The sequence below is a fragment of the Vidua chalybeata genome, chromosome 7 (assembly GCF_026979565.1).
Source record: "Vidua chalybeata isolate OUT-0048 chromosome 7, bVidCha1 merged haplotype, whole genome shotgun sequence".
Taxonomy (NCBI): domain Eukaryota; kingdom Metazoa; phylum Chordata; class Aves; order Passeriformes; family Viduidae; genus Vidua; species Vidua chalybeata.
In genome coordinates, this window is record NC_071536.1 from 24,893,053 (window position 1) to 24,911,844 (window position 18,792).

Here is an 18,792-nt window from a genome sequence, read left to right on the forward strand (position 1 = left end):
ATTGTGGGTGATGCCCTTCTGGTTGCAGGGAGTATAGAAGTTCAGAAAGCAGTCCTGTCAGTTTTAGTACCATAAATGCAGTTCATCTCAGTTTTAAAGTGTTTAGTATTATTTTTAATTAATAATAAATAGAGAGTAACCACAGTAAATTATATGTATTTAAAACACTTAATGGTATTTAAATACATTTTGCTGGACTGCAGCTATTTTCAGACATGATTCAGGTAGTTTCCTTAGGCCATAACTTGTCTATCTCATTGTGCCTGCCTCATCACTGTTGGTCTCCAGGGGCCTGCAGTAAGACTCATATTCATTGGTGTTTTCTGCTAAGTAGGAATATGGATTTCTTTTATTTTAGTCCATCAGCTGGGTTTCCTGTTAAGTAATAGAAGTTTTAAAGCAAATAACTAGAATATAATGTGATACTTAGCCAAATATATTGGAAAAAACCTAAATAGGGTGATTGCTGCAGTTAGTTCTGTTAACTAATCTGTAATTGTTTCAAGAAGATATATTTTGCTTGGCAGTAAACTTTGAAATTGAGGCATTTGCTATGTTTTGCACTTATTACTATGGTTTTGTTTTCCAAATGTTACCTTAATTTAGCAATGTATCATTGGCTTTTGGTTTGGATTAGTTTAATCTTTTTCTCCCTTATGTGCTTTCCCTGTGAATACCTTTTTAATGTATTATTACAATATGTTAAAGATCCAAATTTTTCTAAAGTTGATCTCACATCTGATGTGTTACCGTTCAGCTTTTTCTCATTACTCTTCTTCAATGCCCTTTTTTTCTGTCATTCATGATTTTGTCCTACTGCTGCTGCTTTCATATTCTTTGAAAAGGCTGGCTTTTTGTCCAATGTTCATTTGTGTGTATGTCCATATACAATCCTCTTCTTTATGTTCATTTCTATGGAGTTACTTTCTTTTAGGTATCTTCTAATGTCTTGTAACAATACTGACTTCTATGCTTGTCACACTATGTATTGTCATTATTGTTATTTATGCCAACAGTTGCTCTGATTTATGAAAAATGCTACAGAAGTTCAGATGTAGGTATTATTCTTTGTCTTGTTCACAGATACTGGGTTTATTTTTTTTTAAATAAAAACCTTAACAAGCAGTGCTGCACATTATTTTGGTGAAAGGTTAAGTAGGTATATTTGACTATGAGATTTTGTCAGCCTTGCTTGCTGTGATTTATAGGATGTTGGTTGTGTGAGACCAAGCATTTGATTATTTAAGAATAACATTTTTAGAGTAAAACCGTTTTATCTGGCTCATTCTTCTTGCTGTGAAATGAAATTTTATAGTCTTACTTGATATTCTGATTGTCCATTCTAGAGTCTGAAAAATCACCTGTGAATGCTCACTCTTGATTTTTACTTGGCTCTTTTTCCTTCATGTATTGTAGACAAGGGTGTCTCTAAATAGCAATGCAAGCAGACACTGGTTTTGTATTGTCTTGGTGTAACTTGCTAGTGTCTAATACAGTGTAAGTCAGATTTAATCTTTACCCGTGATTGAAATAATTACACTGCATCTGTCTTTTTTTGAGTTCACATTATGTCATTTTGCTTTGCTGTAAGGGTTGGAAACCATTTATCTTTGTACTCATTTATTTTAGTGAAAATTTAATGGAGGGAATTGGTATCCTTGAGATTCTTGCCCCACTATTGCAACAGGTTTGGACTTTTCTATGGCCTTTTCACCTTTCTATGTAGGTAAAGTCTTCCTATGTAAGTCTGAATTCCTTACTAAATCAGGCTAAGCTAGATTGCTTGCTTCACTGGAGGATTTTTTGTTCTTGATTTAGTAACTGAGGCACCCTGGTTATAGAATGGTGTGAGAATGGGCAATTAGCTCAGAGTGTCTGAAACAGCTGCATCATCTGCATGGCTTACTGGTCCTCAGGCTTTGTTTCATTTGCACTGACAAATCCACCAAAGAAAGAAAATACCCAGATGATTCTTGGAAATTGGTTTTAGCTTTCTCAGATTCTGAAAGACTTCCAGACTCTGGAAGGTGGCTGGTGGGAAGTGAATCATGAATATGAATCAGCATCTCTCCACCCTTATATACAAAATGCTGTTGCTAGGATATTCTTCTTGATGATGTGATAAGAGTGTAGCAAACACCTTTTTGAAATTCATTCTGTCATCCCTTCTTTAATTACATTCAAATTCAGGCTGATTGTGTCTCTCTGCAAGACCTTGACATAATTTTATTCTACCGTTGCGTCTGTTCTTTGTGTTTGCAGCCTTTGCTTCTCCTGAGTCTTTCTCTGAGTTTCAGTTTTTTGTTTTGCTTCCTTTTTTTTTTTTTAATCTTGGATTGTAATCTACTCTTGTGTGTGTGTTATACTAATGCTTCTTTGCAGCCAGGGATTAGGGTATGCTTTTTTACCTTTTTTACTGAATTTATATATAATTGTTTGAAAGATGTTGATTTTTGTTATCTTTCTTCTACTCATTCTCCACAACCACCCTGTTGTTATAACCCATTGTGAAATTGATCAGTTAAAAACAGAAGTCTTTTTTCATTTCACAAGGTGAATTCATAAAGACCTTCATAAAATTGGGTCTGAGTCATGTTTTTAATTGAAATTGTAATGTTGTTAGCTTATTTTTAAAGTAACATTAAATGTAAGTTTTAAAGTAACACAAAGGTTGTTAAGGTGACTGATTATACTTCATATTTGAACACAGAATTTTGGTTAAAAGGGGCAATAAAATAAGAAACATAAGTTATTCAGAGAAATTTAATTTTCTTAAGTTGTTTTTTTTTTTTCTTTTAATGAATAAGAAGGAAGTGGAGGGGAAAATAAGCTCACTTATTAGCTTATGTTCTAGTGAGACATATTACAGATTAATACTAAAGAATGAGTTGTTGTAGCTGGAGGAACTTGGAGCAGATGTTTTTTTCTTCAGCGCTATGTGAGCCCTTATGCACAAATATCTTCAGCTTCCAAGTTTGGTTTTTTTTCAGCTAGGTTGAGGAAGAACAGCTGGAGTGTTTTTGTTTGGAGATATAGGTTGGTTTTATTTTCTTCTGGTGTGGTAGAAGATTTAAAATGCCTCACAGAACTACTGTATTTCTTTGAAATGCTTACAAATAAATATTACAGAAGTGCTTCATCTAAAATAATGAAATACATTATGTTTAATGTATTAAGACAGCTAATTAAAACAGACATTACATTAGCTCTCATTTTAAGACAGTTGGCTCAGATACAGAGTTAAAAAATTTTTAATAAGCATTTTAGTGAATAATTTTTTGAAGATTCTCCAAGGCAACTGCTGATACAAAAAACATAGCATAGGAAATAATTTAATATATGTTCTGCTTTTTTGGACTCTCAGGGATGCAAAAGCTGCAAAGAATTGCTCATGGGAAAGCAATGTTAGTTCCAATATTTTAGGCCATAAAGGTAATCCCTGTTCAATAAGTCAATCAGATCTGGCATCTTGTGTGAGAGCAAGGTTCAAAGATACAGTCCTTATTTTGAGTGCAATTGGCCACTATTATTCAGCAAATAAGTGAAAATTCAGCCCATTTTCCTCTCTGAGGATTAGTGTCAATCCCCTGCTTTTTTGTCTTCATGGGTTTCCTTTTCTGTTACAGAGCAACAGAACCATTTTGTTTGGTTGGTTTGTTTTGTTTTGGGTGGGATTTTTGGAAAAAGATTTTTCTGTCTCCTGCTGTGGTGGTATCAGGAGGCTGAAGACCCCATTAACAGTAAAAGTTGGGGTTGTGCCTTGAGGCTGTGAGCAGCCCAGCCAGGTTTACTTTTCACACTCTTACAGGTTTTGATACTTTACAAAGCATCAAATTGAGGTTTCTTTCCCCCAACACTTGGAAGCTGTTTCGGGTATTGTTGGGAGGCTGTCCATAGACTTGGGAGTATATAACTCAGAATACACCTTAACTATGTTTATAGCTTTCTTTTAGTTTTCATGTGCTTTTTGTGTGTTCTTTAGCTGAACTGGTTTCTGATTATGTAGTGGGAGCTCTGGGTCTTCCTTAAGCTCTTCTTGGTTATTCTGGCGCTTGTAATAGATGGTAGTAGGTGACTTATCTGATTTATAGGTAAAAGGCAGAAGTTTTCTACTTTATGCAATCAGTAGGCATTGGTGACTCTTGATTTGTGCTGTGAGTTTCATATGTATTTATAGATATGAACTATATGTATGTAGTTCTGAACACAGAACTGTGAACACCAGATACAGGGACCTGTAAAAAAAGAATTGGTTTGTAATAAAAGTCTGGAGTTGTGGGTAGCCCATGTAGTACAGTGTTATTGTTAAGCTACTAATCATCATTTGGGGGTGTGGGTAGAGATTAAAATCAGCTTTGGTCTGAAGAATATTTAGTTCAGGCTTGGTGTCTTCAGAGATTATATGTTACTCAGAGGCTGGTGAGGCTTTGTGGGCAATATCTGTTTTCTCCACATATCATATGTGTGTCTTCTGCAAGCTTATCTGTAGTTCATATGTATGTTTACTATGTGGAATCTTAGAAAAACTGCCCATAAAGAATGAAAAGTTGACTGTTTTGCATGGCTTTGACAACTTAAGTAATTGTGGGGTTTTTGGTTTTGTGTTTTAGGAAATAAAATAATACTAATGAAGCAACCATTTCCCTGAAGTTTGATTTTTCAGACTCGCTGCCATAATGGGTAAGTCTTCTGTGTAACTTAGATAAAAATTTACTACAATTCCTGGGAAACGTGCTTTGTCTGTTTAACACAATGTAACATCTATATATGAAAGGCAGTGTTCAGCAGCTTCACTAGTGTTGAAAATATTCCTCTTGGGGTTTTTTTGTTTGGTTGGTTGTTTTTTTCCCCTTCCTTATAATGTAGAACTTTTCCCTCGTTATTTTTTTATTATAAAACTGCATTGCTGAGGGAAAACAAAACAAAAAGACATAAACACGGCATCAAATTTAGCTCTGTGTTCACAGTTCTTGTATGTGAAACAAGAGGTGTTTGTCTTCAGCTGTACTTACAAATTCAAATTTAGGAAATTGACATTCATGGTATTAGGGTACTGAACAATACTTACTGTGCTCTGAGTGGTAATGGGTGTTAAAAAGAATCAAACTCAAAACACAAAAACTACATATAAGAGTTTTATCTCATTGCCTTGTGTCATTACAGTGCAAAGCCACATCTACAGTGCAGATGGTCGGACTTGTTCTACTTATGTGGCACATTTGTATTACTTTAAATTGTATGTCAATTTTTCAAGTTGTATGTTTTTACTGAGTTGACCATGTTGTTATTGTAATCATTTCTCAGTGTTCCCTCTCCAAAAAATCCCAACAAACCAACCAATCACACCACACACATTTTTATATTGCTTTTGTTTATCTTTTAATGTTTTCCCATTTTTTCTAACCTTATGCTTAATAATCAAGTTGCTCCATCTGGGAATACAGCAGTCTTCAGATTTCTGATATTCTCTGACATTGTGTGTGAGAGAAATTATTGTTGAGTCATATTGGATATTTAGTAACTTTAGATGCTGTGCCACAGTACTTTGGTTTCTTTTGTATAAAATACGCAATCTAGTAACCACCGGAAACTCCAACCAACTGCTAAAACATTATTTTAGGTTTTGCATTGCTGAACACTGGAATAGGCCATAACACAATAAAATAGTTCAACTGTTTTAATTGGGGCAATTTTTGAAGTGTGTTTTAGTGTGAGAAATGAATCACTGAGCTGCAAGAATGCCTTTAGTTCTGCTATTAAATATTACTGGTAAAACTTTCTTTTATAGATGTGCATATCTTAGTAGAGTTATGAATAATGACAGCATGAGTAATCAAGGTTATTCGTTTTCAGACCAATTTTCTATTCTATAAGCAATCTATTAAATTAGAACACCTACATTTCCTTATATGATAAATATGTTTGGTTATATTTTAGTAGAATGAAGGAATTCTCATTGTTGTTGAATACATAGGGTGCTTGCTTGCTGCTTTTAATGCTGAGCTTTTCTCAGGTCCATGTTTGAGGAATGTGGTTCTTTGGTTGCTTTGCATTTAGCAATGAACTCTTCAACAAGCATATCCATTGTGAAGGAGCAGGAAGGCACACAGTCAACACCTGTGGAGATAAATACTGTTATCCAGTGTTCTAGATACATACTTAGTGCAGTACTATTGCTGTAGCAAGGAATTAATATAAAATATTAGAAATAAATTACTCTTAGTGATGGATGTACAGGCTTTTGAGCTCCTAAGTACTTTCTTGTATAAAGGGACATCCCAGTTCTAGGGCAGATTTTGTTTATCATGCCATCAGCTGCAGCAGATTGTCAGAATTTAGGATTTTTTGTCAATTTGAAACCTAACTTAGGTAGGTTATGTATGTATTATGTATGTATTCCTGCCCCTAAATTGTCCTCTGGGTTCAAAGCTTCTGATTCTCCATGTGAATTCTTCCTTTAAGCCCTAAAGTCCTCTGTATTTTCAGTCCTGGAAAAGTTCTGTGGCATTTTATTTTTGATTTATTCATTGGTTTTTTTTGTTGTGGTGGGGTTTTTGTTTTGGGTTTTTATAATGCTCCATGGGCTATCAGCAGATGCTCAGGCAGTTGAGGTGTTCATGTGGGAGGTTGTGTATGCCTCTCCTGGGCATGATCATGCCTGTTCAGGACACAGGAGAAATAGTTCAAAAGAACTTGCTTTTTATTATTTTATGGAAAGGAGTGGGAAGTCAAAGTCTCATCTATGGATATTGTTTGAATCAAAGTAGACAAGGCTTTCCCCTGCATCCCCTTTCTCTTATTAATGCAGCCTGCAGTTGTGTAAAGTTTAATCTTTGTTATGACTTCAATTTTTTTAAACCTGTTATTTAATTGGGATTACTGATTAAGGTATTTCCTTAAGCACTGTTAATGATAAATAAAATAAAAATGTTTACAATGTGGCAACAATTTTTTTTAATTTGGCAGTTATGTATTGAAGTGTAATGCAGACTCTTAGATTTTAGACTACTGCCTGCCTAATTGTGAAATGAGACAGTAATGCCCTTCAAAAGTAACAGTCTTTTACACTTATCTGGTCTTTTTCTCTGAGCAGACGAGCAGCAAGCTTTGAATTCAATCATGCAGGATTTGGCTGTGCTTCATAAGGCCAGTCGTCCTGTATTGCCCCAGCAAGAAACAGGAAAACCAAAGTCATCCTCCCCTAAAAAACAGGTAATCTTCAATATCCTCACTAATGTACTGAACATGGAATGTCCTGCTGTGACTTCTGTAATTATTTTTCTTGCCAGACAAGTGAGCATACCAGAATGAGCTATTAGTCTCCCACGTGTGCTGCCATTTTCTTTGTTCATATTCTTATATTAACAGCAAAATGAAATGGTGGCATTTCAGAGCAGATCATAGTGTGTGCTTAAATAAATAAATTGAAGATTATAGAGGTATTTACACCATATGTAAAGTGATTTATATTTGTTGTTATTATTATATTGAAATTATACTATTTTAAAATACCAAGGAATAATTTTATAGGTTTAGTAGATTACCCAATTGTCACCTGTATCGTACCAAAGAATGTCAGTACAGCAGCAGAAACATGCTTAAACTCTTTCACTGCGTCTTTTGCCTCAATTTCTTGTTCATGCAGCTGGAAATAAGAGTTCTTTCCAGCTGCATCTTTTTTCTATAGATACTGAATACAAATAGAAAATCAGTAAATACTTAGCTGATAGGTTTGAATTACTATATGGAGAGTTTAGGAGAGGATGTAGACTTCTACCTAAATTGAGTTAACTGTATGTTTATTTGATTTGATCCTTAATTTACAGTTCAATAAGCTTCAGTTTGTACTTATTTTAAACTTCTAAAAATCAAAATATTCAGATATATTTGGCTCTTAAACTGTCAAAACCAAATGTCTACATAATTTTCAGTCTGTGCTTTAAAACTTATGAGAGTTCAGTGTGTAACACAGTGGTGCTTTGCTACTGTCATAAAACTCACATCTGAGCTGTGACTTTAGACGTTGTGATAACATGCATATGTGATCCAAAATGATTTGAGTATAATCCATGTTTAGAAAGTTAGAAGAAATGTTTATCACTGTTTCAGTTTGTGGATTTTGAAAGTAATAATTTGAAAATCAATTCTTTTGGAAGATGAATGCATTATTGTTTTTCCTGCAATAGTTGCTAATACGATTTGATTTTTAAAATAATGATTTTGCAAAGCAATGTTATTTCCAAGTAACTGCAAGTATATACAGAGATGGTTATTGGAGATGTATTGCATGACTGCTGGCTTAATTGTATGTGTGGGTTTCTATGGTAATGCTTATGAAACAAGAGATGTTTCTTAGGCCTGGAATGCTCAGCTGCAAAGTGTACTTACAAACATGTTATTGGTATCTAAATGCATCTGCCTATTCATGATACAGAATTCTTTGGTAACCAGTTCCACATTAAATTTGAAGTCATAAATGTGTTATAATATTAACATATATTGATAGAAAATAATATGTTTATTTACAGATGCATTCATTGCACTTCAGAATACGTTTTTGTGTTTTAACACTTTTTGGTTTTGAACTCTTTAAGCCTCTATCATGTACCTCAGCAGAAGCAGCTTATTAAAATACTTGATCTATCGGAAAGGGCAGAAAATTAATATGGAATTTAGTTCTAGTGTAGGAGTACTGAATGGGAGTCCATGGACTTCATCAAAAGAGGTAATAACGAACTAAAAGTGGTTCCTTTATCTGTCTTCTTACAGAATGATGTTAGAGTCAAATTTGAACATCGAGGTGAAAAAAGGTAAAGAAACAGTATTGTCTCCTTGTTTATAGTTTTGTTATGCTCTATCATAAAGTTTCAAATTAACAGTTTCAACTGTTTCAGATCTCTAAGTTTTTTTTGTTTGAGCTTAAATTTAATTTTTTTATGAACACAATTTAAAAAGAATTAACTGTTTAAAATGTGGATTCTAAGGATGCGTAAACACCTAAATATTGTACTGTAACTATGTCCAATGTAGTATCCTTCATTTGGTTACCCTTCAGATAGATGTTTGTAGCCTGGAATAATTACTTAAGTCATTAAAATAGATCTCAAGTTTGAATAGACCAGAAAATACATTTTTGTCCTTCGTTGTGTGTGTAATAAATGTGTGATAATTTAGTGTTACTGTAATACCTAGAGGAGGAGTTTGGATTGTACTTCAGGGGTGCCAGTCTGACAACTGTAAGAGAAAAATTTATTAGACTCAGATTGTTTTCATTTAATCAGTTAAAATTTATTTAAATTTTGTTTATGAGAGGTGGATGATGCACCTGCTTAAAGTATATGAACATCTGTCTCTATATAATCTCTTCTCTGGTGGCTGCTCAAAAGTTTTTACAGAATTGGATGTATAAGTCCATGCAGAACTGGTTTGTTGACAATGCATTTTGCCTGTCTCTTTCTGAAAGTATCAAATTTCATTCTACATACAGAGAAATTATGATAGAATAAGATCTTTGAAAATACTTACAAAAAACCCTAAGTAATATCCTGGGTGTGCTATTTCTCAAGAGAAATATTAAATTCTTTTTAAAAATTAGCTTCAATAAAACCTATACTAGTTCTGGGCAGCCCTTAGTGTTACTCTCTGAACATCACATGTAAAAGTGCATCAGTAATGGTTGAGTTCTCCATATAATTTGGGGGGAATATGTTTTTTTGAAAGTTTTGAGGTCTCATCTACCTAAAAATTTCTAGTAAAATAAGAGGAAGCATGAATTTAAAAACCGAGGAATGTTTACATGCTGCCAGTCTGCACAGATGGTGCATTTTGCAGTTCATCATATTTCACTTTCACAGTGGACTAGTTAACCAGTTCAATATTAGTACAAGCATAAAGTAAGTGCATGGAAAGATACCTTTCCCAATTTTTTTATACTCATGAGCCTAGGTCTGTGATGAATTGTCCCAAGTGACTTCAACCTGCTTGTCCAAGGGTACTGGGCAGCCTAGGCTCATTGCTCAGCATGAGTTACTATACTTTGGTTTGCCTGAGCATGTAGCTCTAGTGATCAAGGGAAGAAATCATGCAGGAAAAAAAAAAATTATGCAATGGCTATCTCACTAGTTTTTAAGAAGGGAAGTGAAAAAGAGAAGTGATTCCAGACTTGCTTTCAGTAGTGAATGTGGCACTTTGTTCCAAGGAGCATGTAGTGTGATGGGTAGAATTGCAGGCTTGCTGCCCAAATTGTTAACTACAGTGAGAAGTGCTGTTTGTTGGGTTTTGGGTGGGTTGGTTGGTTGGTTTGGTTTTTCAGGGTATTTTTTAAAAGATTTTATTTTTTTAAAATAAATTTTAATTGGAAGTGGCCTGGTTTCTAGCCTCATTTCAGTGTGAAAAAATGTTCCCCAAACTGCATACTACTACTAACTGAACTGCTGATGAAAGGGACAAGGTACCCTTTGCTAACTCTTCTACTTCACAGAATTTGAGTGCTCTTTCTTTTTTGAATGTGAATTGAATGTACTTTAATAGCTTAGTCCCTATTAAAAGCTCTTTTTTGTTTAATGGTGTTGTATCTCAAAAACAAACTGGTTTTCTATAGTAAAAGGTTAGTTATACACAGTTTGAGCTAATTGGTTTGATGGGACATTGAGGTAAAAGAAAATCTAAGTTGTTGACCTACAACTGCACCATTCTTTCAGGAGCACACTTGAAGCACAGTTAGTGATGGACTGGGCAGTTTGAGTGTGTAGTTCATTATGGTAAAGATGGTGACATTTAGTTACCTTCCTCAGGTAAGATAGTCTTTCAGATTTCCAAAATACGGGGACTGCAGGAGTAACTCCTTTCTGATGCTTATGCTTGTCAGCCTATGGTACTGCATTGTCTTAGTTTTCTAAAGTGGAAAAATGTAGATGTTTCTAAGAATTTCCCTCAGAAATGGAGGCTTGCGAAGCATTAAGCAAGTAAAATAGCTACAATGACATCTAATTCTGTATCTGATTATCCCTTTTAGATATTTCATTGCTTTTCTTTCTTTTTTGAAAGTCTCAAAATAAGGAGGACAGGGAAAAAGTATAGCCTCTTATAGTCTTCTTAGCAGTAAATTTAGTTCTGAGATAGTTCCTAAGTAATGAGTTGCCAGATTTTCATAAGTAATGGACATAAATTCCTTATAATTTAAATTGTGTTTCAGGATCCTGCAATTACCAAGGCCTGTTAAACTTGAAGATCTTGCAGCTAAAGCTAAAGTTGCTTTTGGACAGACTATGGATTTACATTACAGCAATAATGAGGTAATATTCTGTATCATCTAAGTTCTTGCCTTGGCCATTGATCATTTTAAGGCTGAAATTTGCTCTTGTAAGAAGTGGGAACCACTTCTGTGACCAAACTTACTTCTGTGACAAAACCCCAGATTTCTAATGTGTGTATGTGTGTTTTCTCAAACGTGTAAGTCTTGTCTGAATGAGGATAGGCAGGAAATGCATGAAATGTTTCATGAGTAGTATTATATCATAATGATGCCTCCACAGTGACCTTGGGAAATTCTTTACCTCTTTGAGCTTTGTCATGTTTTTAAATTTGAAATAGCTTTTATGCCTTCTTGTAGGTAATTTTCTTTAAGGATTAATCTTGTTAGGTAATTGCTAGAATGCTGCATTTAGATAATGTGTAGATTGGAGGACCAGGCTTAACTGTTGCTCCTCTAAAGTGTCTGGTTGCCAAAGATTTCTTGGTAACAGGGCCAGCACTGTAAAGCCACTTATGCCTGATCAGTATTACTTCTGGCTTTCCTTTAGAAGTAGGGATAGAATTATTAATAGCAAATGTATTTACAGATGCAGGATCCATTCTTAGTGGTCACATCTGGCATTTGCCTTGAGTCAGCAAAGTGCATGAAGGCGTATTCATCTGCTCGGTTAAGCACAATGTAACTCCTGTATCTGCCCTGCATCTTTGCAGAAGAAAATGCCAGTGATTGCTGTTTGTTGGTTACTCATTACATTTTCAGACAATTCTGTGAAACTGATCCTCAAAATGAAGAATTCCAACAGAATGTTTCTGGATATTAGGAAGGTCAGGTGAAATGGCCCTTCATAATGCATTAGCCTCGGCTTCTTCCACTGGTAGATTTTTAGGCATTTGAGTAAGTTTTCTGCTTCTTACCTTCTGCACTAGTTGGCAAATCACCCGTCACCTTTCAGAAATGCAATGGTAATAATGTGTCATTAGTATTAAAAGTTCAATTTAACAAATAAGCATACTCTTCATTTTATCAAGACCTTCCTCCTCAATCCCCTCTCTTTTTGTATAAAATCACTGTATTTAAGCATCATTGACTGTGGCTGTTTACAAGTAGAATAGATTTAAAAATCTGTATTCTGTTTTTCCTTTGTTAGAAGCAGAAGCTGTAATTTACACTCCTGAAACACAAGCCAAATTTTCATTGTTACAGAATTCAGATTTCAACTGCCCATTAATGGATAAATTTTCTGTTCTAAAGATGCACGTACGCCTAGTTAATTAGATCCAAGTAAGATTCTAGTGAGGACTCAAGTTGTTGCACATGGATCACATCTTCCTTAACCAATGTTGGTTTTCAGTGGAGAAATTCTGTTAACTTCAGTGATTAACTTTAAACAAGTGTGTTTGTAACATTTAATATACAAAAATCTGCTTTATACTCTGTGAAATAAGACTTATGTTTATCTTACAGACTTGTGTTAATTTAGGCTTGACACAATTGTACCCATTTTGCTGAAACTTTTGGATATCGAAGTTCTACATATGCAAAATGGTTCCTTCTTGTAAAGACTTGTTCTGCTTAGTAGAGGAATCTGAAGGAAGAGTTAAGGTTGAATTCCAGACTTTTTAATACTTAAGGGATCATTTAATAAGGTTTATTTTCAAGTTGTTTGCTATGAAAGGAAAGTTTCTGTTTGTTTCTCTGCACTTGAATTCCTCATTTCTTTCTTCTGTCCTGTTTTTCTCTCTGCCCCTTTTTTTGTAGCTTGTAATTCCATTAACCACACAGGATGACCTGGACAAAGCTGTTGAACTACTTGACCGCAGTGTACATATGAAGAGTCTCAAGATACTGCTTGTAATACATGGAAATACACAGGTATGAGCAGACATGCAAAATGCCTTTTTCCTCAGTTTTCAAAATGGAATATAATTTGTATCTTTTCTTAAAGGTAGAATTTTCCCTGTTGAATATAATACTGATTGCTTCTACATTTCAAGCGTCCATTAGCATTTTGTACTGATTCAGTTTTAAATCTTTCCTAGATCCTGTTCCTATCTTTTTGTTTGCCTACCCTACAGTGGTAGAAAAGTGAACCTTAGTAGAATGATACAAGAAAAACCATACAGAATTTAAGTAATGGTAGTTATTTGAAACTGATCTTGAAGTCATATGTGGGAAGTTCAATATTTGTTGTAGCAAAGGCTAGTGGTTTACAGACTAAATGCTGAGATATTTTGGTGTCATGCCATTGATATTCATAGGCTTTGTATACTCGTGCATATTGAAAATGAATTTTAAAGACTACAAATGAGCTACTAAAATAGATGAATTGTGATGTAAATTGGCAAGCTACTTTTTTGACTGCTTAAAAAATGGAATGTACTGCACAAAGCCTATAAAGTTTAAAATGTATTTTTATTGTCAGGAATGTAAAGTAATAACTGCAGGTTGTAATACTTATGCATTTTCAGTCACCCAGTGTAAATAACGTGGAACCCTTGCCCTCACTGGAAGATTTAGATAATACAGTGTTTGGTGTGACAGACAGAAAAAGGCGACTGTCTGTATTAGGTAAGCTGCGCCTTTCAATAGCTTTAATTGTAAAAATTACTTTTGTTGTTTTCTCTTCATGAAAATTTTGCTCTCAACACAGACTGTCTCTTCTACTCATCAATGACTACTATAGAGTTTGCATTTGGGGGAGTGGATTTTGAATGTTAAGACAAAAGTTTTAATGTTTTAAATATATATAATACAGGAAAATATAAAAAAACCCCACAAGTTAATAATTGTATGTAGAGTTATTTCAAGGTAACCTAAAAAGCTGATGTTAGTACTCCCCTTTATTTTCCAATACAGGAATGAGCTACTGAAAAATCTGCTTATATGACAGTGTGTTTCCTTGCTCACTTTAGGACCCCCATATTTTTTTACTGTGTGAGCATTTGTTTAACATACTGATTTTGGGATTGATGTAACCTTTTTACTTAATCATGTTTTAAAGTTGGGTGATGTTAACTTCCAAATTTAGTTATGAAAATAGAGAGCTTAATGAATAATTTTCCAGACAATTTAATAAATTATTATGCATTTATTATGAATATATGTATTTGTGTTCTTACAGACTTAATATTCAACAAAGAAAAACTGAAATTCTCAAGAGATGGAAAGGATTAGTTGACATGGGTAGATTGGATTTTGATTTTGTTCAAAAGAAGGAATTTACTCAGCTAGATGTGTGGGCAAATTATATTTCTGTTCCTGTATAATGAAAATTCTCTTTAATGTCATTGAGGCAACTCTGCCACAGATTTTTCATAATTTCTGGATTGCAGATTTTAAATGCTATACTTAAGTCTTGTATTGCACAGGCATTTGGGGGATTTCTAAAGCAAGAAGTGATCCAGGCAGGCTCAGTGCCTGTGAAGCATTTGAATAAAGCCTTGAATTCTGGGTTAGTGGAGAGGCTCTGACCTGCCCCTTTTCTTTCAAAAGGTTCTAATACTCGTGATAGGAGTTCACCTCCCCCAGGGTACATTCCAGATGAGCTGCATCAGGTGGCTCGAAATGGATCCTTCACCAGTATCAACAGTGAGGGTGAATTCATTCCGGAAAGTATGGATCAGGTACATCTTTGATTATTGAAATTCAAGGTTTTGTTAAGTTTATTTGTGAAATGCTGCTGTTTAAGAAGGATATGGACTTATTAGAAAGAATAGCAAAAAATTGATGATAACTCTATAAAACTTGATTGGTTTCAACCTTGACATAAGGTTGAAATAATTGTGCTGTTTAGTCTTGCAGAACCTGGTTATTTTTTTTTCCCTCTGTCTCTTCAATTTTTAAAATATGCTGTTACAAGGAGAAAGATAATATTCTTAATTGCTGTGATAGTTGAGTGAGATAGTGATAGATACAAATAACAGCAGAGATGGCAGGGGAAAACATTAGAAATCACAAGTCCCTTTATTTTACTGAGAATGATATGTAAGCAGGACCAGCTTTACAACTTTTCCAGGTAATTAAAAGGAGATTTTAAGAAAGAGTTTGAATCTGTCAGAATTATTTGGACTCAGTTGATACTTAAGAGTTGGACTCAATGATCCTTGTGGGTTCTTTCCAACTCAGAATATTCTGTGATTCTGTGTGATAGGTACTGTGTTGGGGTAGAGGAAAGGGAATGGAAGTAGGCCTGGTATAAGTAGGCTCTGAAAGACTTCCCAAATTCACTTTTTTGGTGTATAAAGATCACAAATGTGATATTAAATGTGTGTATCTTACTTTTTTTTTCTTCTTACTCACCTGCATTAATGTAGGATATCAGCACACTTAGCAGAATAAAAATCCTACTCTCTGAATATAAAAATTGCCCTTCAAAACAGCAGGAAAAGGAGCAGGAATGTAACTACTCACAGAATTGGCAATGGAGAAAGATGTTTCAAGGAGGAAAGAAAAATAATGCTGCATACACAAATCAGTTCAAGTTGTTGTTGACATTGGCAGTGTATTTACAAATGGCAAGAGGCAACAGTTTTTATGAGCTGACTAAATGAGAGACAGATGATAACATAAAGGCAAGGGGGTAGTGCAATTTGTTGCACAATTTTAATGACTGAGCTGAGAATAGGGACTGAATATCCTACTTTCCAGACCAGGGCTATTCATTATCATAGCCATGTGGTCAAATCCAGCCCAGGTCTGGATTCATTCCAGTGAAACAGTTACTTTAGGGCAAAGTAATTTCTGGTCTGACTGGCCACACAGATGGATGATCCCTGAAGCATGGGATCTCCATTTACTCCTAAGTATTCCAGAAATATATAACCTGTCATGTATGTATTGCTGTGTGAGCTGTCAGCAGGTTTAAATTAATGCATTTTACTTTCATAAGAAGCCAGGTTAGTTCAACCTAAGCAGCCTCAAGAGCCATTTTGGGGTGATGGGCTCACAAATTCTGTTTGCTCCCCCCACCTACATTGCCACATCACCCTGGCAGGTGTTGGCCATGCTGCCTTTATCTGTCACAGCCTGCCCAACAAAGACAAGAAGGGAGTTTGGGAGTGCAGGGTTTTGCTCTGCTCTGCTGTTGATCTGCGTGAGCACAGCTGTTGGCACTCTGACTGCAGACCCCACACTTTCTGTAAGAGATGAGGGTTTGGATAAAACCCATGGGCTGCCAGTTGGGCCATAGTGCATTGGCTTAGAGAGGTAATCAATACTGTTCAGCATGAGACCAGAGGAATAAAAGTGCTGAACCTGTGATAGATGTTGTCCTCCCCAATACAGTGTTCATTTAAGTGTTTGAGTTTGCGGAGTGCAAACTCACTTTCAGGACACTGTTTCTTTAATAAGTCCTTGATTGCTGTAAGGCAAAATAGGTGCCCAGGACCTTTAAGATGCAGCACAAACCATAAAAATTGGAGGGGTAACCGATCCCCTCCTCCTCAAGGAGCTCATTTTAAGGCAACATTTGAGCTTTCCACTCTGTTTTTACCAGTTCATATCTGATTTGGATTTGTTTCTTATTAGCTGTTTCATAGCAAAACCCTTATCTAGTTAGAAAAAAAAATTGAAAAAAAAACCCCTTGAACTTGTTGATCTTCCTCTGTTTATTATTTATTAGATGCTGGATCCATTGTCTTTGAGCAGTCCTGAAAACTCTGGCTCGGGAAGCTGTCCCTCGCTTGACAGCCCATTAGATGGGTAAAAATTATTTACATTCATTATTTAATTATTTATCTTTATTAGATTGCATAATATCTCAGTTGTAAAATACAACTCCTCTCAAGTGACAATACTTCTTCCAGAAATTCGTTTGTAAGTTATAGAATGTTTATAAAAGCTTATTGAAACTTAATTGCTTACTAATACATGGAAAACACTGAAAATACTGTAGCACTTTTTTTTTTTTCAGTAATTTGTATTTAAACCACAAAAATATTTAAGGTCCTACAAAAATATATTGAAGGTTTTTACTATATGTTGCTAGGTCTTTCATATGAGTGGTGTATATACCCTGGCAGTGATCCACTCCATTAAATTTGGAGTTCTTAGGCAGTGCCATATGAAGTAGGCTTTCCTTTGCCAAAGCAGGGGGTACCCAATTCAAGAAGGAGGGTGGAATAATTTACTGGCTTCAACAGTCAATCCCTTCCTTTACTTTGCAATTACTGTCTTGTTCCTCTCCCCTTGTTCCTGTTGCAAACTTTCAACTGATTTTTCTTTGTTCAAGCCCACCAGTCAGCAAGAGGCAGTGTGTGCTGTGGGGGGTCTTTTTGGATTGACCTCTGAGGAGACCCATGTGTTTTGAGGGGGTCACTGTTCACCAGCCAAGTCAAGTAGAACATATTCCCGATTGGTTTATGGTGGTTGGGCAAATAACCTTGGGTTTAATGTGCAGATTTGCTCTTTGTTTATTTCAAACTGTGAAGCTAATAAAACTGCTAATAAAATATTTTATTTAACTGGTAGAAAGGTGAAGAGGTGGAGGTCACTGCCTGTGGCAATTAATCAGAGCTGTATTATTCAGTAGTACTACTTCATTTGAGAATATATGGTTTGAGGACACAAATAGATTTGGTCTAACAAATACAGTTTTAGGTTTAATAAGTCTGCATTTCACAAGCAAGAAGACAAACATGAAAAGTATTTCGTGGTCTTAGTGTGGTAGGTTATACGTACACAGTATTTAATGTAGCTCCATAAAAAAGAAATTTTATCTAATTGCCAAATTTAGGGTTTTTGTGGGCTAGGAGTGAGTGGAAGAAGGAGAAACAAAGCAAACTTAATGCAACTCATATTTCTTCTTCAAAACTTTTTTTTTGTTGTTTTTATTTACTTAATTTGTCACCTCTACTTAGTTTGTTTTCCTTTTTTTTTTCTGTTTAAATATTTCCTACAAAGATGTAGGTTTTCTGTCTCCATTTAGCTTCTGTTACCCATTAGAGAAATTCTTACCAGAAAAAGGAGGACACTGTTTTGGTATGTTTATGGAAATAAACTGTTATCGATTGCTCTGACTGGCAATCCCATCCATTCCTTTTGGTGGCTGGGAGTTACATACCAACTGTAGGTAAGAAACAATGTGATCATGTAAGAACCAAAAAATTCTTCATCATTCTATAACTCAATAAAATCACTCTCTTAATCCTGTGACTTTCATGGAGAGAAGAGAAAATGTTTTTCCTCATTAAAAGGTTCTGCGTTTCTTTGGTTAAATTTCCTCAAGAGTTTCTGTAGTCTGTATAACTGATTTTGCCAGTCTATAAACCTTTGTGTTCAGCCATAAAGGTGTTAAGTATAACAGTGTTCCTTTGTGGCTGTACTTGTGATAATTCGTTTTTACTAATATCATTGCTCATTAACAGAGTCTGTTGCTTTCTTACCTACATGCAGCTCAATAAGCAAGCTTTTCCATTGTTGCTGATCCTTAATTGTTACAGTTACCTACTAGAATTGAGTTTCAGAATTGAGTTCCACGTTTGTAAACTGGTGCAGCAATTTGTGTAGCAATGGCTTTTCATCAATAAGAGGACAGTAAG

General features: G+C 35.0%; 1 protein-coding gene across 3 annotated transcripts in view; it reads left to right on the forward strand.

Annotated features, from left to right (window-relative positions):
• Positions 1-18,792, forward strand: part of MAP3K2 (mitogen-activated protein kinase kinase kinase 2) — a 50,387-nt gene that overhangs the window by 11,864 nt on the left and 19,731 nt on the right. For all 3 annotated transcript variants that reach the window (XM_053947524.1, XM_053947525.1, XM_053947526.1), the window contains exons 2-9: positions 4,611-4,680; positions 7,094-7,212; positions 8,770-8,810; positions 11,195-11,294; positions 13,013-13,126; positions 13,723-13,822; positions 14,747-14,877; positions 16,875-16,954. In XM_053947524.1, coding sequence (XP_053803499.1) covers positions 4,677-4,680; positions 7,094-7,212; positions 8,770-8,810; positions 11,195-11,294; positions 13,013-13,126; positions 13,723-13,822; positions 14,747-14,877; positions 16,875-16,954 — 689 coding nt within the window. In that variant the 5' untranslated portion in view covers positions 4,611-4,676. The remainder of the gene's footprint in view (positions 1-4,610; positions 4,681-7,093; positions 7,213-8,769; positions 8,811-11,194; positions 11,295-13,012; positions 13,127-13,722; positions 13,823-14,746; positions 14,878-16,874; positions 16,955-18,792) is intronic.